At 43.7% G+C, this 25,121-nt stretch overlaps 1 protein-coding gene across 1 annotated transcript in view; it reads right to left on the minus strand.

Annotated features, from left to right (window-relative positions):
* Positions 1-25,121, minus strand: part of LOC141257819 (saccharopine dehydrogenase-like oxidoreductase) — a 100,153-nt gene that overhangs the window by 21,263 nt on the left and 53,769 nt on the right. Inside the window, exons 5-8 of the mRNA XM_073672829.1 lie at positions 22,010-22,059; positions 12,108-12,238; positions 5,524-5,641; positions 291-410 (exon numbers count right to left, since the gene is read on the minus strand). Coding sequence (XP_073528930.1) covers positions 291-410; positions 5,524-5,641; positions 12,108-12,238; positions 22,010-22,059 — 419 coding nt within the window. The remainder of the gene's footprint in view (positions 1-290; positions 411-5,523; positions 5,642-12,107; positions 12,239-22,009; positions 22,060-25,121) is intronic.

Below are 25,121 nucleotides of genomic sequence, written 5' to 3' on the forward strand. Positions count from 1 at the left end.
GGATTTGATTTTATTTGAACATGTCAAAAAAGTGTGAAAATTATCATGGCTGCCAGAGATGCAAAATGTAAAAAAAGCAAAAAAAAACCCCAAAGAACACACACACCAAAAATGTTAACGAAAGGTGCACCTTCTTGTGGCTCGTGGGTCACATGTATTGGCAATTTGTGCATGAAGTACATTCTGTTAGGAGGTGCTGGTCAGATTTTGTAGTAATGATAACAAGATATTCAAGAGTTATAGTACTATATACAGAACATAAAAAGGAAAAAAATAAGCAAAATGCTTACCTTTATGAGAAGTTTCCGACCACAACTGCATCTAGTAAGGAGCAGAAAGAAGAATCCAGCAAACATCAATTTTATAACTGACGCGATACCACCCACTGCAAAATATGCAGCGTATTGCACCTAGTAAAAGAAAAAAATATATATATTTTTATATATTTTATATATATAACCTGTGACAATACAGCCTATAATCTTAATTAGCCAGACGATTAGATTTGTTAATCCAAAAGAAATACACTATTATATTTGTATTAACTTGTAAATATGTATGTATTTCTAAAGGACAGACCAGTATTTGTATAACCCTGATTGCTGTCTCCTCTTGGTTTGGTGAACAATGTTGTTTTTTACTATGTTAATTGCATATTATATTAAGTCATCTGAATGATTATTTACAATAGCTACTGTGATACCAACTATGTAAATTGATTAGCTAAAACAATGAAACCTGAGTCCTGTCAGTAATGCCCCTTCCCCCCAACCTGTGACTGATTACCTTACACATATGTAAATATAAACAGGGATGTCTGTAGTGCTGCAAGCAGAATCAAGGAGCATCAGAAAGACTTTTTAAGGAGAATGAGAGACATCCTTCAAGAGAGTAGATGGATTGCATGGCAGCTCCATCCAAAGAGACACAGATTTGGACTCTACATGATTCAAGCCTAAGGGTATATAGCCCTGACTGGAAAGATACGGATCTGCTCCACTGACCATCAGAGAGACATGGATACATTTTGGGGAGACCAGGTTGGGACAATGAAGTCACCTGGCCTCATGGATATGTTGTTTGGGGTTGCCAGGAGGGACCCACCGGTCGCCTGGAACTCATGGAGACATTCGGAGAAGCCAGATTGGGACCCACCGGTTATCTGGCCCCATTGAAACTCTCGGAGAGGCCAGGGTGGGCCTCTCGGGTCTCCTGGCCTTGTACCTTGATGGACTGCTAGAGTCCTAAGCTTGCCGCTACCTCCTCTCTGTGGGGGCCCATCAGAAGTGGGGGGCCACTGGTTGAGGTAGTTGGCCCTGGAAGTCCCAAAGTCACAGCTGTTCTACCCTAGGCATGCAGAGCGGAAGGGTGAGACTATGTAATGTTGTACCAACTTGGGTATTTGCTGGGACTGTTCTATTTGATCATTGTCCGCTTTCTGGTTCAATAAAGTATTGCCACACTGTTTTACCCTCACCCTGTGTTGTCTGACCACGGGTCTTCACATACACCAATGTACATCTCTCTTGAACAAGAGTGTGAGCGCGTGTTATACACACACAATGGACAGAAAGCCAGTTCATTCAATTTATGGTATATTCTGTCAGATGGGAATTCCATTAAACCTCTTCCTGCATCATAATGTACATGTATATTGTGGGAAGATTTCTTGCATACATGTGATGATGTCATAATTATGTGATGATTACAACTACAGTTGATAAACTCTAATCCTGGACATTTAACACTCTGTACAGCATGATCAATTCAGATCATCATGCAGTCCCTGTTCACATATCAGGTATGCCCCAACAGACACCTGTGCATTTTTCATGTACTGACAGTAATGTAATCGGACAAAGATATACAACCGCTAAAGAACAATTCCTGTAGTCTTTAGGGTATGTGCACATGATGCGGATTTGAAACAGAAATTTCCTGAGTGTTTTTGCCTTTCCTTGGCAGAAAAAAAATGCATGCAGATTTTACATGTGTTTTTGACATGTTTTTTGAAGCGATTTTTGTACATCAATGAATGCTTTTTGGAGCTAAATAAAGTTATTTGGTGGGACATTGCTTAAACCCTTAGATTACCATAGAACTGGGGTGAGTATATTGGTTCATTTAAATGATTTTTTAAAAGCTCTTTTTATTGAAAAATTCCACAGGATAATGGTTACAAACAGATATTGTCATAATATAAGGTCAGGGTAATCTAAACAGTTTAATACAATTTACATCACGTTCTCAATAATCAGAGTAAACAGAAGAAAGAAAAGAAAAAAACAATAAACACCAAATAGTTTGAAACATAAGCTTCATTGTGGAGCACTGCACTCTTTACTAAACCGGCCCATTTCTTATCAGAATTCAGTATATATATCAATTACAGTTGCAATAAAGGTACACTCTTACAGCCCATATGTATCATATATTGTTCATTTAAATGATTAAAGAATGTGTCTGATGTAATTCAAATAAAGTGTTTGCTCTGTCTGTGTGTTTATTTAATGCTTTACTTCACTTTAATTAAGTTTCGTCATGAAAAGGTCTGATTGACACTTTGTCATCACCAAACAAAAGAGCTGGGTTTCACCTAGTCCCATTCACCCAGTCTTCATTAGCATTTCTATTCATGTAATTTATGCGGCTGCTGTGAGCTGTTATTTTTAGCCTAGGAAGGTGCCATTAGGCAAACATGGCCCCTGGCCATTAAATAACACACAGCTGGTTCATTAGCCACTATGATCAGCACTGAGCAGCGCTTTGAATGCAGCATACCTTTGTTGCATCCAAAACGCTGTGTTCTAATACCGCACTTTTTTGTCGGTACATGTGAATCCACCTCATATAATGACACTTCAATCGGTCAAAATCTGCAGCGGAGGCTAGCGTGTCCGCTACAGAAATTGACATGCTGCGAGTGAGTTTGGGTACGTAGCCACGGTCAGGAGAATCTGCAGGTATGACGCTGCGTGTTTACACAGCGTCAAGCTCGCAGCGTCCAGATGTTACAGCATAGTGGATGGGATCTTTAGAAATCCCATGTCCACTATGTGTGCATCAGAGGCTGCGAATCACCCGTGGGCACTGATATGCGGCGCGTCTTTCAGGACCGCAGCATGTCAAATTCTATTGCAGAGTCGCTAGTCTCCGCAACAGAAATTTGACCACTAGAAAGTATTGAATACGGTAAATACGCATGGTTCAGTGAACACATGTGGATTTACCTGCATTCAATAGAATGCAACGTTTTGGACGTAGAAAAAAATTGCGTCCAAAGCGCTGCTACGTCTGAATAATGGGCACAGAGCCTAAAACTAAAAAAAAAAAAAAATGGCGTGGGCTCACGCGTCATTTTTATAACCAGCAGAGGGAAAGCCAACCGCTGGGGGCTGATATTAGTAGTTGGGGAAGGGGCCATTAGCCAACAATGTTCCCTGGCTATTAATATCAGCCAACAGCTGTTTGTTTAGCCTTTACTGGCTATATTACAGGGGGCCCCAGAAAAAAATTGAAGTGGGGTCCCCCTATAAAATCTAACCAGCAAAGGCTAAACTAGACAGCTGTTGGCTGATATTAATAGCCAGGGAAAGGGCCATGAATACTAGCCCCCTCTGCGGCTATTAATATCACCCCTCAGCAGTCCCAGAAATGGCGCTTCCACAAGATGCGTCAAATCTGGAGCTTAGCCTTGCTCTTCCCACTGCTATGTAGTGGTGGCAGTGGGGTAATGGGGTTGGGTTCACGTCAGCCTTGTATTGGCGGCTGACAGGAAGCCCAGGTTAGTAATGGAGGGCGTCTATAAGACGCCCCCATTACTAGCTGCGTGGTAAAGTGATAGGCACTTTTTCAATAAAAGACACGGCCAGAACAAAGTATTTTAATGAAATAAAACACACACGGTTCTACAATTTTTTTTATTACCCTCCGTCCACGAAGTCCTCGATCTCCTGAAAAAAAAAAAACAACCATATTCCTCACCTGTCCGCCGTCAACGACTTAGTCCACGATTACGCCGAGTGTCCCGCGGCGATCTGGGTCACTTCTAGAGTGGTGACATCAGCCATCAATGATGTCACTGCTGTAGAAAACAGCAATGTACACTGACAGGGGTGTAAAATCAGTCACGTCGCTGCCGGCACTGATCACCTGATAGTCACATGACCATCAGCTGATCAGTGACATCACCGCAGGTCCGGGCAGCTAGTGAGCCCGCGCCCTGCAGTGTACCGCTGGCCGCCGGGGAGACAGCATAGCCACCAGGGGCTGCCAGACAGGCGAGTATAAAGGTTTATCTTTTTATTTTTACTTTTTTTTTTTACTACCGCTGTCACGCGGACTGGGAAGAGCAAACTGCTGCTCCTCCCATCCACATCGCTCCCGCTGTTATGTAAATGTGTGTGCACTTTTTGTTCACAGTGCCACGATTATACATTGAACTCAAATAAAGGCTATTTTATCACAGCCCTGGACTTCTATCCTATTTTTCTTATTTATATCTCTATGACCAGTTTGTTCGGTTCCCCCCAGTTTTGGTATTAGATTGTTAGTAGATGTAGATTTCTTAAAGGTACTGGTCCTTAAGTGTCCCCTTTGATCTTTTGCAATAAGGATATCCAGAAAAGTTATGGAGTCCTGTTTAATTTTCAGATGTAAATCTAAGGCATATTTCATTCACATTTTGACAATCTACAAATTTCTTAAAACGGGAATCCCCTAACCAATCATTCTGTCATCTATGAAGAGTTACCAAAAAAGGAAATGGGGGCTCAGGAGCCGATTAGGATAGGTGGGGGCACATCGGCTCCCATAGCTGTGCCCCCAAACTGGTGGTAGAATTTACCATCAAACAAGAAATAATTTTGACTTAGGACAAACTTTAACAACTCAAGTAGGGAGGCATTAGGTGAGGTATATTGCATGTGTGGATAAAATACTTAAGGAATTTTTAGTGGCATTACCATCTTATATATGTGATCCTAGGGAACTAGCAAGTAGATTGAGAAATCAGACACTGGTGGTGGGTTAATACGAAAGTCTTTTTAATAAACTTTTTTTTGGCTGAATGAGTAAAAATTCCCAAACGCACACTCAAAAATACTGTGGAAAACCTTCCCAGAAGGAAAGCTCTCATGGCTGCAGAAGAGAGTCCGACATCATATTACCGCTCCTTGGTTTTGGAATGACCACATTCTTTTGAACAAATTTATTTTTAACTTACTTTCATTACTTAAGGCTATGTAGAATCAATGTTCCTCTATAAGAGAAAGAGCAACACATGATGCAGGCAGCCATGTTGGAATTATTGCAATAGTTGCATGCCCTTTTCTCCCTATAGGAAAAAGTTCAATCACTGTAATCCAATGTTTCACTTTGCCTGACAAGTTACCCATTATAACCCTAGTCTTAGGAGGTTGAGAACAATACTAGTGTCGCACTCGCCTTACTAACTGAAACATATTTCCAACATTAACCGCATAGACAATGTGAACACAGAAACAACTGACAGACGTCACTCACTGGGGTCTCCTGCAGATTTTCATAGAGATAACGTTGTGTCCTGTTGACGACCGAAGCATCTGATCCAACAAAAGGAATGGAATACTTCTGTACCTCATTACTGTAAAATACTGCACCCCTACAAAACAAAGTGCAAACTAGCATCTATATAGAATAGTAGAATTACCTGGTCTTGCACAGGTCTATTTGGCTTAAAGGGACTGTGTCAGCACAGAATGACTGTTCAAACCAAGTACTGGTGCTTGGTGCTTCATGGCAGGGCCAATCATTTAATCCCCTTGGTGACCTTGCGATTTTCCGTTTATGCGCTTTCGTTTTTTGATCCTCTTCTTCCCAGAAACTTCACTTTTTTATTTTTCCAGGCTTGTTTTTTTCAGCAACGAGTTATACTTTGAATGATACCATTGATTTTACCATATAGTGTAATGGAAACTGGGAAAAAGAAATTCCAAGTGTGGCAAAATTGCAAAAAAAAGTGCAATTTCACAATTATTTTTTGTACTTTTGATTTACCATGTTCACTAAATGCTAAAACTGACCTGGCAATATGGTTCCCCAGGTCAGTAAGAGTATGCAGATACAAAACATGTATAGGTTCTTTATTTAAGTGGTGAAAGAAAATCTAGAGATAAGAAAAAAAAAAACTCTGAGACCCATGGCATCTCCATTTTTCATGATCGGGGTGAGTGAGGGCTTATTTTGTTGCGCTCCGAGCGCAGTTTTTTATTGATACCATGTTTTGATTGCCTGTTATTTTATTACAATGCTGCAGCTGCCCAAAAAATGTAATCATGGCATTTTTAAAAAAAAATTCTCGTTACACAGTTTACCTATCGGATTAATTTGCTTTATAATTTGATAGATCGGATATTTCTGAATTCAGCGAATACTGAATGTGTGTATTTATTTTTTTAATATATATTTTTTTACACTGGTTTCAATAGTCCTCTTTAGCCCTGCTATGTGTAGCAAAAATCACGATCTCCTATGAATGTCGGCCACGGGTCGGCATTCATAAAAGATTTACAGTGACCGGCACATGTGGCCTCTGCAGACCCCCAGCTATCAAGACAACACATTGGCACCCCGCAATCATGTGATAGGGCGCTGATGGGCAGGTCTTGTGACGCGCTTCCGGCCATCACGTATTAAATGCCCCTGTCAGTGATCGACAGCAGCATTTAACTGGTTAACAGCCACAGGTGGATCCGACTGTTAGAGGCACATGACAGCTGATCAGATCAGCTGTCATGTGCAGGGAAAGATGCGGGCTCAGCGCAGGAGCCCGCATCAAAGGCAGGGACACGACCTTGGACTTACCCATTAGTCAAAAGTCGTGAAGAGGTTAAATGCACTGCTTGGTTTCAATCTATCTCTGCTCTTCACTGGCTCTATGAAGTCAGAGCTGCAGAGCTGTTAAAGAAGACTTAATTTTAACAGTCATTCTGTGCTGACAGAGTCCCTTTAATTGTTTGTTGATTGTATGGTTAAAAACTTATTTTGCTACTGATATTAGACCAACATATCTGAGCTGTTATGAACAGAAATTTGACATCTCCAGTGTTGTCACGATGATATTTAACTTAACATTTTCTTTTGTATTCCATTTTTTTGGTGAATATGTTGAGAAAGTTGAGAGCTGATACCCGATGTAAAATCTTCCAAAGTTCCAGATTTACCTATGTGGCACATTTGGGGAAAATTGGTCCAGTCGTTTGGTCCTAAATTATATTTTGCTCTTGTGTTGTGTTTTTGCGAATATCTCAAGAATGCTTATATATTCAGTTTTTTTGTGCAAAATGATAGCTCCCCCAGTGCAGAAACCTATTCCCCCAAAAGCAGAACACAAAAATTAATATGTAATACATGGCCAGACGGCTGGACCAATCTGATCCAAAATTGCAAAATGGATAAATCAGGTGCTTCGGAAAGTTTTATCAGGTTTCAGCTCTCTAGGACTTACCGTTATTGATCTGGTGTAAAATCTTTGTAGTGCCTGATTTATCCATGTTGCAAATTTAGGGAAGATTTGGTTGTAACTTTATATGTAATTGGTATTTGCTTTTGGTTGTTTATTTGGCAAATATTTCGACAATGGTAGTGTCCCGGGTGTGTCAGATGTGACAGACAGGTGCCCTGCAGTTGGTTGCAGAAGATCTCTTCGTTTGGCATAACAGACACCTTGTTAGCTGTTTCACTCTAGGACCCAGCGGCTACCTCCCTCATGCTCTAATTGACACCCTTGCCTGGGCGTTTAAATAGTCTTTACTTTACTGCACGGCGGCGCCAGTGATATTCACATGTTTCCCTGTGAAAGCTTGGAGCGAGTACAGTCTGCTTACTTCCTCTCTAAAGCAAAGAGGACGTGTGTGAGATCTCTCTAAAGTTGGTTCAAGCTAAGCTATTTTCCCCCCAGTGTCTGTCTTCCTTGTTGTCTTTAGTGTTTAGTGGGGACTGATTAGTGTTCACCCCCCTCCCCTTCCCTAGCCAGGACCAAGCGCTATGGAAATACAGGGATAGGTTCCTGTGGAGCAATTGGTGAAGAACCAATATAGGGACGGAAGAGGAGACATGGTGATATCAGATCAGCCTAGGAGGTCTCCACTTCCCCCTTTCCCTAGTGTAGGGGCTCCCTTCCCCTCATCCTTTTGTGTTTCACTTAGTCTTTCCCACACCTTGCGTGACAAGTAGGTTCTAGAGAATGAGAACTGAAACCCAGTGTAAAACCTTTCGAAGCAAAAGATTTACCCATTTGCAAAATTTAGTGCAGATTGGTCCAGTCATTTGGCCATGCATAAAGAACAGATAACAGACATATATTGTTAGTAATAAAGCACATCAATATAAAATTGTATCAGTGCGTTTAAAAGTGCACAGATATAGTGGTGTTTTAGCAACATAACGACAGAGAAGTGTTCTGAAAAGGTTCTCATGGTACACTGCTTTGTAAATGCCAAAGACCAACTGCTGAGTAATTCTATTTTTACAATAATTTGATGAGTAAATACTTTGTAAGCGATTTATCCTGTAGAGTTATACAAAACCATCTCTGGACTGACAAAATACCAATTGTGCAAAACTCCTATGATCAGTGACATTTGAGCGCAGGGGAAAGGGGGATATTTGAAATGTGATGAATAGGTCTTTTCCCAGGAGTAGATTACTGTGCTCTGTAAAGTGGATAGGACAGTAGTATATTTTGCAATTTATACTCAATCAAAAGGTCCAATACACTGGAGGCTAAATCCTATGTGGTGTATATTTGGTAGCATGTTCATCGTGAACGGAGGGACTTGCATTTGGTTTCTCTATGTGCTTGGCTTTGACCAGTTTTGTGACCATTTCTTAGAGGTCAATTATGTGTAGAGGTTATTAATTTCTTGGATAGCCGCCCAAGCCTTATACTTTCTCCTGGCCGTAGTACTGCCTTGTTATCTTTACTCACTCCATGTACCAGTCTTGTATGTTACTTTGCTGCTCCCTTGTCTATGCACAATTTAGTACATGATCTATGTAGGAAAATTCAGATTGTTTCATGCTATTTTTGACCTTCTGTATATGGCATATCATTTATGCATTTTCATAATACGTATTCTTTAACATTTTAATCACGTTCTAATAAAAATTAGCATTTTAATTAATTTTTCGATATTTGACTCCGTTGGTCATTTATATTGGTTTCATCAACTTTGCTTGGCATGAAGGCCTATACCTTTTTCATTGTTTTTTTTTCTCCCTATGGCTGTCTGACAAAGTTACACATGTCAAATTGTTTTGGTCAGGAAGGCCAAAACTGGCTGCATCGGGAAGAGGCTAAACCAGAATATAAAGATTTATTGGGCCAAGGGATCACAATACATACAGTGGGCACGGAAAGTATTCAGGCCCCTTTAAATTTTTCACTCTTTTTCAAATTTATCAAATGGCTGCAATGAAACAAAGTTCATTTTTTTTCTCATTAAAGTACACTCTGCACCCCATCTCGACTGAAAAAAAACAGAAATGTAGAAATTTTTGCAAATTTATTAAAAAAGAAAAACTTAAATATCACATGGTCATAAGTATTCAGACCCTTTGCTCAGTATTAAGTAGAAGCACCCTTTTGAGCTAGTACAGCCATAAGTCTTCTTGGGAATGATGCAACAAGTTTTCACACCTGGATTTGGGGATCCTCTGCCATTCTTCCTTGCAGATCCTCTCCAGTTCCGTCAGCTTGGATGGTGAACGTTGGTGGACAGCCATTTTCAGGTCTCTCCAGAGATGCTCAATTGGGTTTAGGTTAGGGCTCTGGCTGGGCCAGTCAAGAATGGTCACAGAGTTGTTCTGAAGCCACTCCTTTGTTATTTTAGCTGTGTGCTTTGGGTCATTGTCTTGTTGGAAGGTGAACCTTCGGCCAAGTCTGAGGTCCAGAGCACTCTGGAAGAGGTTTTCATCCATGGTATCTCTGTACTTGGCCGCATTCATGTTTCCTTCAATAGCAACCAGTCGTCCTGTCCCTGCAGCTGAAAAATACCCCCAAAGCATGATGCTACCACCGCCATGTTTCACTGTTGGGATTGTATTGGGCAGGTGAGGAGCAGTGCCTGGTTTTCTCCACACATACCGCTTAGAATTATCACCAAAAGTTCTATCTTCGTCTCATCAGACCAGAGAATCTTATTTCTCATAGTCTGGGATTCCTTCATGTGTTTTTGAGCAAACTATGCATGCTTTCATATGTCACTGAGGAGAGGCTTCCGTCGGGCCACTCAGCCATAAAAGCCCAACTGGTGGAGGGCTGCAGTGATAGTTGACTTTATGGAACTTTCTCCCATCTCCCTACTGCATCTCTGGAGCTCAGCCAGTGATCTTGGGGTTATTCTTTACCTCTCTCACCATGGCTCTTCTCCCACGATTGCTCAATTAGGCTGGACAGCCAGGTCTAGGAAGACTTCTGGTGGTTCCAAACTTTTTCCATTTAAGGATTATGGAGGTCACTGTGCTCTTAGAAACCTTGAGTAATGCAGAAATTCTTTTGTAACCTTGGCCAGATCTGTGCCTTGCCACAATTCTGTCTCTGAGCTCCTTGGGCAGTTTCTTTGAGCTCATGATTCTCATTTGGTCTGACATGCACTGTGAGGTGTGAGGTCTTATATAGACAGGTGTGTGCCTTTCAAAGTCAGGTCCTATCAGTTTAATTAAACGCAGCTAGACTCCAATGAAGGAGTAGAACCATCTCAAGGAGGATCACAAGGAAATGGACAAGATGTGACTTAAATATGAGTGTGTGAGCAAAGGGTCTGAACACTTATGACCATGTAATATTTCAGTTTTTCTTTTTTAATAAATTTGCAAAAATTTCTACATTCCTGTTTTTTTCAGTCAAGATGGGGTGCAGAGTGTACATTAATGAGAAAAAAAATGAACTTTTTAGAATTTACGAAATGGCTGCAATGAAACAAAGAGTGAAAAATTTAAAGGGGTCTGAATACTTTCCGTACCCACTGTAATACAGGGGTTGTTCAATAAACAAAGATTAGATCTCCCATCCACAGAACACAATGTATGAAAGCTGATACCCACATCAATCGCAAGAAAAGAGGAGTCACAGCTCCTTGAGCGAATGGAGTGATAGTGTGCATGTGCATTTAGCACTCATATAGGAAGTGAATGGTGCAGTGGTAGCACATGCTCATTACTGCTCCACCCACACAGGGGAGTTTAGGACCCCCAGCAATTATACATTTCTCACCTATTGGGTGAATAGGCCATACATGTTTGTAGAACAACCTGTGTAAAGAGAACAACCTCTGTATAGAGAACAACCTCTGTATAGAGAACTGTCAGCACTCATGGCATGGCTGTTTTAGTAACTACACTATGAAATAATTCTAGAAACCTTTTCTTATAGCAGCGCATTATGCAACTCCTCTGTTATGCTCCTGGAAATTATCAAATAAATTGACAAGGGAATGTTCCAACCAGGGCTGTGGAGTCGGAGTCGTTGAGTCGTAGACCATTTTGGTGGAGTCGGAGTCAGTATAAAATGGACCAACTCCGACTCCTAAAATATATAATAAATTGGGCACAGTAGTTCAATGCAATTTGTGGAGAATATTTTTTTATAAGAATATTTGAAAGTTATGAAATGTCCTATAAATGTCTGTCCTATCCCTGATCTAAGGGTCTAGACTTTTAGCTTAGATTAATCTGTGCTGCAGTAAATTTATCACTCAAACATGAGCCATGTATGAGGGAGTCGGAGTCGTGAAGTCGGTGTCATTGAAATGGAGGAGTCGGAGGTTTGGCTTACCGACTCCACAGCCCTGGTTCCAACCCAGTTGTCAAAGAGGTATCTTGTCTCTGCACAGTGTCAGACTGTGCAGGGGACACTCCCACAACTGGAGTTGGTAATTTATTCTGACATTTCTAGAAGGAGTAACACAGCGTTAGAAGAAAAGAAAGTTTGTATTGGTTATATGATATTCACTAAAATAGATGGGTCAGGAGTGGTGACAAGTGAAATTCAGTAAAAACACAGGAGCTTGTGCTACATAAGAAATATGTAAAGAAATAAAATAAAGTTGAAGATAAATTTATCTTACCTTCTTTTTAACTTTTTACCAATAATTGGAAGTGGCTTGAGTGCCGATTTCTTTCTGAAATTCTTCAGACTTGATTGATCTTTAGCTTCATGAATAGCAGATTGCCAGGTTCCTTCATGAAGACAAGTGCCCTATATAACAACATAAGTGTGGCGAGGTGAATAATTTACATTTTACTCCAGCGGCCAGGTTACCAACTACTTTACAAGTCCCTTTCATGTGAACTAACTGCTAACTTTACTTAATATCTTGCTTTCCCAAATCCTTCTGTAACCTGAGCTGTTCTCCAGGTCACATGATCTCTGGCTGAAAATTTACAGACTTCCTGTGATTTCACGTCAATTTCTCCCCGACTTCCTGTCTCTGGAATCTGATGCAACGTCACAGTCATGCGTCTTTCATGTGTGCATCGGCGAAACTCTATGCAGCAGAGCTCACTGTATGCAGCAGAGCTCACTCACTGCTTCTGTGCATACTGCTGCAGACACAGCTCTCCCTTGTATCTGTATGTATACGTCAGGGCATATATACATGTATACAAGCTGCTCTAAACCCTGTATAATGTATGTTTATATGAATAGGATCCAGCTCACGAACAGTGAACATCACTTTATTCACATAAGATTAAGAGTGTTTAAATCACTCGAAACAGGTTGATAAAGCTAGGATATCGCCATTATCATGAAAGCTCTGTTTTTTTCCCTGTGTAATGCACTTATGTGAATAAAGTGATGTTAGCTGGATCTTCTTCATATTGACTGCCTTCACGCTGTGACATAGCGTATTCCGTGCTCCAAACTACAAAGATAAGTTTAACGGTGATATGGGTACCTTCTTACTAATAATTCATATTTACCAATTGTATTATCTTTATAATATGTATATATTCATATCTCTCACACCTCATCTATCCATGAGGTGTAGAAGGGGATAATCTTTATTGCCAGGGCTGCTTTTCTTACTTCTAATCCTTGTAACAGTATCCTGTACAGGAGATCGTGCCGAGGCTGTATGTGATGCTAGGGGAGGGGTTTAAACAGTTATAAGGAGTGTGCTCACTGCTGGCTTGCAGCCCAGCACAAGGAGTGATGGGAAATGTAGTTAGAAGTGAAAAGAGGAATCTTATGGCTGTGACCTGAAGAGCAGCTCAGGTTACAGAAGGATTTGGAAAAGCAAAGTATTAAGATTCTTATCTATGACTGTTAATTCACATCAAAGGGACGAGTAAAGTAGTGGTTAACCCCATTAAGGCCAAAAGGCACTGACTTGAGTTATACACTTTAAATTTTTGTTACACTACCCCATGGTACACAGTGACTCACTAATAACAGTATGCTACTCATCAGGGGCATCACTAGCATCAAAGATCAGATACTCCTGCCCCGAACATCTTGGCCGGAGCCCCGGATCTCCTGAGAAAAAAATTAGCTGAATGTCTGCGGCCGCCGGACACCTTCCTCAGCTGCAGAAATTCATTCAGCACAGCGAAGGCCGGGGCGCAGACACGGAGGTGAGCGATGTCAGTCACTGACACCGCTCACCCCTTTCTCTGTCCTGCGCTCCGGTCTTCGCTCCCTCCCTGCACTCACCGCCCGGGACAGGAGCAGAGGAGTTGTAAACTCCCCTGCTCCACTGGAATCTCCTGCAAGACATCGGCCTGCACACGCAGGGGATGTTGGATGGAGTGATGTCATTGCGTCATCCAGCGTCCACTGCTGCACTTCACAGAAGAGGAGATGGTAGACGGGGGCCTGGATTATGTGAGTATGAGCTTTTTTTTAAAAAAAAATCTGGGCATTACTATGAGAAGAGGGTCTGTGCTGATGGGGGCAACAAACTGAGGGTCTGTGCTGATGGGGGGGACACAAGAGGGTCTGAGCTAATGGGGGGGGGTTAAACAGAGGGCCCGTGCTGATGGGCGGTAATAAAATGAGGGGCTGTGCTAATGGGCAGTAATAAAATTAGGGGCTGTGCTGATGGGCGGTGATAGAATGAGGGGCTGTGCAGAGGGAAGGGATAAACTGAGGGGCTGTGCAGGAGGTGCATGAAATGAGGGGCTGTGTGGGGGAACCAAGAAATGAGGGGCTCTGTGTTTGGGCCATGAAATGAGGGTCTGTGCAGGGGGGCAGTAAAGTATATGATGAGCTGTGGTGGACATCATACTATATATGGGGTCTGTGTTGGTGACAATACCATATATTGGCAGCTTGTTGTGAATATAATACCGTATGGTCGGCTATGGTGACCATCATACTGTGTAGGGGGACAGATTGAGGAGTGCTTACAGTTTGAAGAGGGCAGCGTGGTGGGTAATATGAGGGCATAGTGTGGAGAGGGTGCACAGAATGGATATGGAGACGAGACAGAGGGAAATGGAGGAACAATATGGAGAGGGGTTAGCATGACAGGGGGGACAGTGTGAAGATATAGAAAGTGTAATAGAAAATTAGAGAGGGGACAGCCATGATATAGGCCGTGGTTCATAAGAGCGGGTGGTTATAGCTGATAATGGTAGACCATGTGAAGGTCATATACCATAGGAGGCTTATTTAGGTCATAATATGAATAGATATTATTATGCAGAGGGCATTTTAATAACACTCCTATTTTTAAAGGTACCGTATGGGGATGTGCTGCAAAAGACTGGAGAAGAGGGAGGTCTCCAGAGACGAGCTGTGAATGTGAAAAGACACCATGTCATCTAGACAAGATGGAAATGAAAAGAAAGAGACTACTCCAGAGAAGACGTGATCGATAAGGTACCTGGATTTGAGGCTTAGTGCCCACGATGCAGAAATGAAGCAGAAATTTTTCTGAGCATTTCTGCATCTCCTTGGCAGAAAAACGCATGCAGTTTTACATGCGTTTTTCCAATGCATTGTATAGGCAAATCTGCATGCAGAAACGCACAAGAATTGGTCATGTCCGGATTTTTTCTGCGAGTAAAATCCGCGCAGAAAAAATCCTGACCATATGTACAGAACTTGCAGAATGTCATAGGAAGTCATGGGATAAGGTATGCAATGCGTTTCTGGAGCGTTTCCGCGCTGCAAATCCGCACCAAAAAACGCACCAAAAACGCATCGTGGGCACACAGCTTAAATGTTTATTTATTTGTGATGCTGCCGGATTCTCATTTGTGCTGTTGTTCTTGTATGGTCCGCATTCTGATGATGTCTGTTAATAACAATTCCCAGTATCACCTTACCATTGTTAAGGACATACCAGGAGTTGCAGGTTCATGCCATACAATTGTTTATGGGGCTAACTTGATATTACAATTGATCATTGTACTAAGCTTAGTTCTTGTATTTAAGTACTCTTGGTTCTGGTGATGTATTCATGTGCTTATGGTGGTTCTGGTGATGTATTAATTTACTGATGATGGTTCTGGTGATGTGGTCAAGTACTGATGGTGGGTCTGTTGATGTATTCATGTACTGATGGTAGATTTAGTGATGCATTCATGTACGGATTGTGGTTCTGGTGAAGTATTCATTCTACTGATTGTGGTTCTGGTTATGTATTCATGTACTGATGGAGGTTCTGGCGACATATTCACGTATTGTTGATAGGTTCTAGTGATAAATATATCACCAGATTCATCATCGCTACATGAGTACAGCATCAGAACAACCATCACTACATGAAAATGTCACCAGAACCACCATCAGTTTAAATGTGTGTTACGCACACGCCCGGACTGACTGGCGTGAGCATGATTAGTGATCCCACTGTACCATGAACCGAGGAGTGCCTGGAGGGGCGTAACTAAGTATCAACTCGGTCCGACCAAGGTCACACGGCGGCTCAGTCGACTCCGTGAACCAGGGAGGAACCGAGCAGAGGTACCAGGTGCTACTCCAGGCCAGACCCCGGTCGCAAAACCAGCAGATGCGGTAGACAAGCAGAGCAGAGCAAAACCGCAGATGCGGTAGACAAGCAGAGCAGAGCAAAACCCGCATGTGCGGTAGACAAGCAGAGCAGAGCAAAACCGCAGATGCGGTAGACAAGCAGAGCAGAGCAAAGCCCACATGTGCGGTAGACAAGCAAAGCAGAGCAAAACCCACAAGTGCGGTAGACAAGCAGAGCAGAGCAAAACCCACAGGTGCGGTTGACAAGCAGAGCAGAGCAAAACCCGCAGGTGCGGTAGACAAGCAGAGCAGAGCAAAACTCGCAGGTGCGGTAGACAAGCAGAGCAGAGCAAAACTCGCAGATGCGGTAGACAAGCAGAGCAGAGCAAAACCCGCAGGTGCGGTAGACAAGCAGAGCAGAGCAAAACCCGCAGATGCGGTAGACAAGCAGAGCAGAGCAAAACCCGCAGGTGCAGTAGACAAGCAGAACAGAGCAAAACCCACAGATGCGGTAGACAAGCAGAACAGAGCAAAACCCGCAGGTGCGGTAGACAAGCAGAGCAGAGCAAAACCCGCAGGTGCGGTAGACAAGCAGTGCAGAGCAAAACCCGCAGGTGCGGTAGACAAGCAGAGCAGAGCAAAACCCGCAGGTGCGGTAGACAAGCAGAGCAGAGCAAAACCCGCAGGTGCGGTAGACAAGCAGAGCAGAGCAAAACCCGCAGGTGCGGTAGACAAGCAGTGCAGAGCAAAACCCGCAGGTGCGGTAGACAAGCAGAGCAGAGCAAAACCCGCAGGTGCGGTAGACAAGCAGAGCAGAGCAAAACTCGCAGGTGCGGTAGACAAGCAGAGCAGAGCAAAACCCGCAGGTGCGGTAGACAAGCAGAGCAGAGCAAAACCCGCAGGTGCGGTAGACAAGCAGAGCAGAGCAAAACCCGCAGGTGCGGTAGACAAGCAGAGCAGAGCAAAACCCACAGGTGCGGTAGACAAGCAGAGCAGAGCAAAACCCACAGGTGCGGTAGACAAGCAGAGCAGAGCAAAACCCGCAGGTGTGGTTGACAAGCAGAGCAGAGCAAAACCCGCAGATGCGGTAGACAAGCAGAGCAGAGCAAAACCCCCAGAAGCGGTAGACAAGCAGAGCAGAGCAAAACCCACAGATACGGTAAAATAGGACAGGGCTCTGTTCACATGGAACAGACTGGAAAACACAAGAAGATAGCTGGAACACAGGAGTTAGATATGGAGGAAGGGAAATCGAAGGAGCAGAACCAGATACACACAAGGTACTTGCAATGAAGTTGCGAGTGGACACAAAACTCACAAAGAGAAGTACAGAGACAACGAGTTGGAGTTAGGTGCAGGTTCAGATACTGCAGGAAAAGGTACAGACATAGAGAAAAACAGGTAACGGGCTAGGAAACAGTTCAGACAGAAACTGAACCAAGAATTAGATACAGGAAACTCAGCCCCCAGGGTGGAGGAGACAGACTAGAAGTCACAGATACAGGTAGCAGGCCTGGGTATACAGTCCCCAGGGGCGGAAACAGACAAGATACAGGACAGGACCTGGCAACTCAGTTGCCCAGAACAAACTGAATGAAAGTGTTGCTCAGGCCCCTCTTACTGGGTGGAGGGGGTTTAAGTATCCAGTGACTCACAGCAATAGGCTGGGGACGCATTAGGACTGCGCACACTGCAGCTTTAAGAATCAGGAAGCAACAGCGCCGCCGCCCTAAGCCAGCAGACAAGAGACATACAAACAGCAGGTACTGGAGCAAAGTGTGCAGCCTGGCCTGATAGGTAAGATTGCGGTCTTGCATGGTTGGAGGTGGTAAGCTATGCAAGCACGCCGCCAGGGATGTTACAATGTGTATGTAATATGCAGCGAAATCAAATGTGCATTTTTTACATATTTCTCATTTCTTAATTTTTAATTGGGGGAAAAGGGGTATGATTTGAATTTTCATATTTTTTCATATTTTTTAAAACATTTTGTTTTTACTTTTTACTATGTTTGTTAGTCCCCTTAGGGGACTTGATTTTGCGATACTGTAAATAGCAGAAATCACAGTCTCCTGTGAATGCCAGCCACAGGCTGATTTTCACAGGAGTACCGTCATGACAGGTACAAGAGTTTCAGCAGACCTCTGTTCGTCATGGCACCCATCGGCATCCTGTGATCATGTCAAGGCGTGCTAATGGGTGCAAAAATCAGCGTGCGCCCCTGCAGACGAACTGTAAATGACAGCGGCATTTAACAGGTCAACAGCCAATGGCGAAACTCTTCTCCACCCGTGGCTTAGAGGCAGATGATGGATGCTTATTACAGCCATTTTCTACTGGCAAAGATACAGGCTCTGCAATTTTTTTCCCCGCTTTCCAGTATATCACACAATAAAATTAATGGAGTCATTCAAAATTACAATTCGTCCTGCATAAAACAAGCTCTCACACGTCTGTGTGAACAGAAAAATTAAAAATGTTATGTATCTTGAAATAAGGCATTGAAAAAAACAAAAGCAAAAAAATACCCAGTCCTTAAGGGATTAATAAATCTGTAAAGTTTCTTTGTTAGCGAATTCCATTTGTCTTTCCAGTTTTAGGAACAAACAAGTGAAATTAACCCATTAGTGCACAATGGTGTAACTGTATATCACAGTCAAGGTATGTATGGAGCAGGTTCAGCAGCTGAGCCCACTGATGCCCTGCAGATGCTGGCTGTGATCTGCTGTAACAGCAGTGATTAGAACTTGCCTCAATCCCTGCTGTTTAACAATTTAAATAGCATGATGGCTGGTGCATTAGCTCACCAATACTCATCAGCCAACACCCATGACATGCTCCTGGGTCTCTGATGTTTTGCCATGGCAGGCCCCCATTTCTGCCACTTTGGTCCTTCCATAAAGCCTAACCTGAGGTTCAGGCTTCTAGGAGAACATCTATTTCATTATTTACTGCAATACTGTGGTATTACAGTATATAGTATATATGTATATATATATAAAGTATATACTAAAATCAGTAATCCAATCAGTTTAAAAAAAAAAAAAAAAAAAAGGAAAAAAAAAATGGAATTCCCTAAAGCTATTCCAGCATCTAGGCAGCGAGCTCGTTTCTGCTTCCGCATCTAGGCAGCGAGCTCGTTTCTGCTTCCGCATCTAGGCAGCGAGCTCAGTTCTGCTCTCGCATCTAGGCAGCGAGCTCGTTTCTGCTTCCGCATCTAGGCAGCGAGCTCGTTTCTGCTTCCGCATCTAGGCAGCGAGCTCGTTTCTGCTTCCGCATCTAGGCAGCGAGCTCGGTTCTGCTCCCGCATCTAGGCAGCGAGCTCGGTTCTGCTCTCGCATCTAGGCAGCGAGCTCGGTTCTGCTCCCGCATCTAGGCAGCGAGCTCGGTTCTGTTCCCGCATCTAGGCAGCGAGCTCGGTTCTGCTCCCGCATCTAGGCAGCAAGCTCGGTTCTGCTCCCGCATCTAGGCAGCAAGCTCGGTTCTGCTCCCGCATCTAGGCAGCAAGCTCGGTTCTGCTCCCGCATCTAGGCAGCAAGCTTGGTTCTGCTCCCGCATCTAGGCAGCAAGGTCGGTTCTGCACCCGCATCTAGGCAGAAAGCTCGGTTCTGCTCCCGCATCTAGGCAGAAAGCTCGGTTCTGCTCCCGCATCTAGGCAGAAAGCTCGGTTCTGCTCCCGCATCTAGGCAGAAAGCTCGGTTCTGCTCCCTCATCTAGGCAGCAAGCTCGGTTTTGCTCCCGCATCTAGGCAGCAAGCTCGGTTCTGCTCCCGCATCTAGGCAGCAAGCTCGGTTCTGCTCCCGCATCTAGGCAGCAAGCTCGGTTCTGCTCCCGCATCTAGGCAGCAAGCTCGGTTCTGCTCCCGCATCTAGGCAGCAAGCTCGGTTCTGCTCCCGCATCTAGGCAGCAAGCTCGGTTCTGCTCCCGCATCTAGGCAGCAAGCTCGGTTCTGCTCCCGCATCTAGGCAGCAAGCTCGGTTCTGCTCCCTCATCTAGGCAGCAAGCTCGGTTCTGCTCCCGCATCTAGGCAGCAAGCTCGGTTCTGCTCCCATATCTATATACCAGTCAACATTATTTTTAAAACCTGTTATCTCTGCTGCGGATAAGCAGGTTAAAGATAGACCACCACAAGTCGTGGGCCAGGGCTTTCTAATTTCCCCCCAGGCTAAAATTTGCCAGCCAGCCCTTGACACTGACACAGTTCTATCCCGTGATAGAGCAGAGAGCTTGTGTCTCGCTGCTCTATAGCCCCCGTCTCACATAGCGAGATCGCTAGCGAGATCGCTGCTGAGTCAAGGTTTTGGTGACGCAACAGCGACCTCACCAGCAATGTCGCTATGTGTGACACTTTGCAGCGATCAGGCCCCTGCTGTGAGGTCGCTGATCGCTGCAGAATGTCCTGGACCTTTTTTTGGTCGTTGCCCTCCCGCTGGTCAGCACACATCGCTGTGTGTGACCAGCGGGAGCAGCGATCAGGCTGGTAACCATGATAAACAGCGGGTTACTAGGGGCACACGCGCACCTAGTAACCCGCTGTTTATCATGGTTACGAGCCTGCTAAAGTGAGTGGTAACCTCCCGCTCACCGTAGCAGAGTGGTAACCATGATAAACAGCGGGTTACTAGGTGCGCGTGTGCCCCTAGTAACCCGATGTTTACCATGGTTACCAGCCTGCTCCTGCTTCAGCAGGCTGGTAACCAGGAGCAGGACTTCGTGGAAAGATTCTTTCCACGATGTCGCTGCTCCCCTGATCGTTGGTGAGCCTGCCTGTTTGACAGCTCACCAGCGACCACATAGCGACGCAGCAACGATCCCTGACAGGTCGTATCGTTGTCGGGATCGCTGCAGCGTTGCTAAGTGTGACGGGGCCTTATCACTGTCGGTCTCCTAAACTGCAGACTGCTATAGGCCTGCAGCTTATGAGACTTCTGCGTACCCACGCAGGCGGTGCAATGATGTTATTGCATCGCGCCACTTCTGCAGGCGAGTTATAGAAGTCAGACGAGGAGATGGAGGCTGCAGTAGCAGAAATCAGAATTATGTGAGTATAATCTTTATTGTTTTTCATATTATCCGATAGAGGGAGCCACCATACTATATATAAGGATAATCTGGGGGCCATAATACAGTGTATAAATGGCTGTGAGGGCCATAATACAGTGTATAAATGGCTGTGAGGGCCATAATACAGCTAATAGAAAGCTGTGGAGGCTATCATACTATACTACTTTCTATGGGACACTTATTTTTAGAGGCATTCTGTCTTTGTAGCATTAATTGATGGAGGGGTAATCATAGTAATGACATAATTTTTGAAGTATTGGGGTCACTGTTCCATGCTTGAAGAGCAGGCAGGATGAGGCGTTTGTGCAGGCAGGGATTAGATGGACACAGTGCCTGAAATATGAGAAGTCAAATGTGTCTTTGTTGTAATCTCTGCAGATGAGTCCTGGCTGGAGAAGTCGTTATGACGGTCTGGGCCAGATGAAAAAGACAAGAAAAGTAAATGACTCCATCAGAAAGAATGTCATCTGTAAGTCCCTATAATGCATATATCCGTACTGTAATCTCTAATATAGTTGGCAGGACTGCTATATACCACTATATTGTCAACGTATGGTGGTAACATCAGTCTCTTTAAGCGTATATTTTTTTTTATTTAGTAACAGTTTAATGCATTTTAGTCATTATGTAGTGGCAGGTGTATGGTGGTATTATTTGTGTTTGTATAGTGTGTTTTGCTATGCAGAGGTAATGGTCATATTATAATACTATGTAGTCACTCTGTAGTGGTAATGTTAAAGGACAATGTGTAGCAGTATTATTTTGGTCTTGTATAGTAGTAATTTTGAAAATATTGGTCTTTGTATAGTGTGTTTTAGGGGTTAGCAACAGTGGTATACTGTAAGTATATATGTATAGATGCTCTTTTAAGTGGCGGGGAGGTTATATGGGGATACATGTAATTTGGGGCTTGGGCCCCGGATCTATTAGGACCCTAGCAAAGTCCCTGCTACTGATGTTTATTTCACCCAGGATTAAACTAACCTCTTGTCCAGACTTGAAAGACAAAAAACTTTCTACAGCTGTCAAGGTGCCTAAGAATTAGAAAGAAAATAAACAAATAAAAGTAATTTTCTTGTATCTTCTCATCCATATAAAACTAACAATGAACCATAAAATGTATGCAGCATTATTGCTATGAGAATCCTTAGGCTATGCTCAAATGCAGCATTTTTGCAGCTTTTTTATGCAATAAGAAGCTGTGTTTTACAATACCAGCAAAAGTTATGAGATTTCAGAAATCTCGTGTATGCACTTTTTTCCTGACTGAATTTGAGAACTGCAGCGTTTTTTTAAATCGTAGCAAAAAAAAAAAAAATGTAGAAAGTCTTAGTTGCTTACCGGTAATGGGATTATTTTATTCGGAACCCATCACAGAACCACGAGAGAGGGGATCCACCCACCAAGGACAGGAAACCTACCGTCTAAAAGGGCGCTACCTCTCTCCCACCTCAGTTGGTTTACAAAGCATGAGAGGACCGCCAAGGTTAATAAGACAACAACAATCAAAATTAACAATAACATGCATATTTACCCCCTTTATTTTCTTTACAGACACCTATAAAAGTGAGTTATGAATAACTTAAAGGGAGTGCTCCCACAAACCTGAAGGGTGGGAATATAAGGGTGCTGTCATGGGTTTGGAAAAAACCCATTACCGGTGTGTAACCAAGACCTTATTCGATCACTCATGACAGCACCACGAGAGAACTGCAGAGATTGAATATTCTAGGGCGGGACCACAGCCTGGAGCACCCTTCTCCCAAAGGTGAGATCGGTAGAGACACCCATATCTAGTCTATAGTGCCTGTAAAAAGTAGAGGGAGAGGACCAGGTAGCAGCCTTACATATCTCATCTATGGTGACGCCCGTATTCTCCGCCCAGGAGGTCTCCACAGCTCGAGTGGAATGCGCTCTTAGACCTTCCGGCACTTCTTCACCGCTTGATGAATAGGCGAGAGAGATGGCATCCCTTATCCACTTAGCAATAGTGGGTTTTGAGTCCCTACACCCTTTCCTAACCCCTTAGTGACACACGAAAAGGAATCTTTCCTGAAATCTTTAGTGATTGAAAGATACCAGATTATGCATCTCTTAACGTCTAATGAGTAACTTTTTCCCCCTTTTGGATTTTCAGATTGGAGCAAAAGGAGGGCAAAACTACCTCCTGAGTTCTATGAAAGCAGGAAGCTACCTTAGGGAGATATGCCGGGTCCGATTTAAAGATCATTCTGTCATCTAATATTTGAGTAAAAGGAGGGGCCAAAGACAAAGTTTAGATATCACTCGCATTTCTGGCCGAAGTTAACGCAACTAGAAGGGCTGTTTTAAAGGAAATGTTTTTAAGGGTATGTGCACACGATCAGTGTTCGCTGCGGATTGGACGTGCAATCCGCAGCAGTCAGATGTTACAGCATAGTGGATGGGATTTATACAAATCCCATGCCCACTATGCGTCTGCGGCACAACCGCGGAGACGGACATGCGGCATGTCTTCAAAGACCGCAGCATGTCTATTTCTCTTGCGGAGACGCTGGTTGCCGCAAGAGAAATTCTACCACCGCAATGCATAGGATGCAGTGGACGCAGGTGAATCTGCATGTGTTCAATGAACACATGCGGATTCACCTGCGTGCAGCGCTTTGGATGCAGCATCGGCATGCTGCGTTCAAAGCGCTGACAAAAAAGGATCGTGTGCACATACCCTAAGGGTTGCTGATTGTAAGGGTTCAAAAGGCAGGTTGGTCAATGCTGTCAAGACCAAGTTCAAGTCCCATGGCATAAGATTAGTCTTAGTAATCGGTCTACATCTAAAGAATGTCTTAATAAACCGCGAGATTCAGTAATTCCCTGCCAAATCACAGCTAAAGAAAGCCCCGAGTGCGGACACCTGAACTTTTAGGGTGCTGGTGGATAACCCGAATTCAAGGCTTTCTGTAGGAATTCTAAGATTTTACCTATAGGTACCCCATCCTCAACTTTGGCTACTGAAAAGGCCACAAACGTTCTCCAAGTTCTTACATATATATGTGTTGTGATTGCTTTTCTGCTACGTAAAACGGTGTCTATGAGGCTCGATGAGAAACCTCTTTTTAATACCGCCCGCTCAAGTTCAACGCCGTCAGGTGTATACCCGGTGCTTGAGGATCGATTATTGGCCCTTGTGAGAGGAGATCCGGAATTTCTGGTAGAATCCATTGGTCTGAAACTGACATCTCCTTCAGGCAAGAGAACCAAGGCCTCTTAGGCCAGAAGGGAGCTACCAGCACAACCCGCGCTCTGCCTGCCCTGATCTTTCTTATGACTACTGGAAGTAGAGACACAGCAGGAAAGGCATAAGCTAGACTGAATTTCCAGGGGATCAGGAGAGAGTCCATCACTAGGGTATTTTCCCTCGGGTTCAGGGAACAGAATTCTTTTACCCTCTGGTTTTGCCTGGTGGCAAATAGATTCACCACTGGAGGACCCCATTTCTGAAAAAAGATCTCTTGATCCATTCTCCTTCTTAATGTACTGCGGCTCAAGAAGTCTGTCTTGGTATTCTTTCCTACTATGTGTAATGCAGTAAAGGAGAGGAGATGACCTTCTGCAACAACCAATCTGAAACTTTCATCAGCATTTTTGATCTGGTTCCCCTTTGGTAGTTTATGTATGCAACGGATACATGGTTGTCCAAGAGAACCTTGACGTTTTGGCCCTGTAAGGATACAAGGAACCAGCTTACCGCTCGTTCCACTGCCAATAATTACTCAATGTTAAAGGAGAACATTTTTTCATCCTTTGTCCAAACTACTTGGATTACTTCTCCCCCTAGATGGGCCCCCCCACCCTGTGGGACTCGCATCTGTGTTTATTACACACACTGGATTTACCACCCAGGGGACCCCCCAGGACAGGTTCTGATCTTTCAGCCACCAAAGGAATTGTGTCGAGCGAAGGTATAATGTCATTCTACCCTCTAGATGCCCCTTGAGGACTGATTCACTATACAGTATATCCCACTGCAGGGCTCTAGTATGGAACTGTGCCCATAGAACTGCTGGGGAGCATGATAAATTATATATGTTAAAGTACCCAATAAGGACATAACCCTTCT

The sequence above is a fragment of the Phyllobates terribilis genome, unplaced genomic scaffold (assembly GCF_046119375.1).
Source record: "Phyllobates terribilis strain yellow unplaced genomic scaffold, ASM4611937v1 Scaffold_3__8_contigs__length_932513732, whole genome shotgun sequence".
Taxonomy (NCBI): Eukaryota; Metazoa; Chordata; class Amphibia; order Anura; family Dendrobatidae; genus Phyllobates; species Phyllobates terribilis.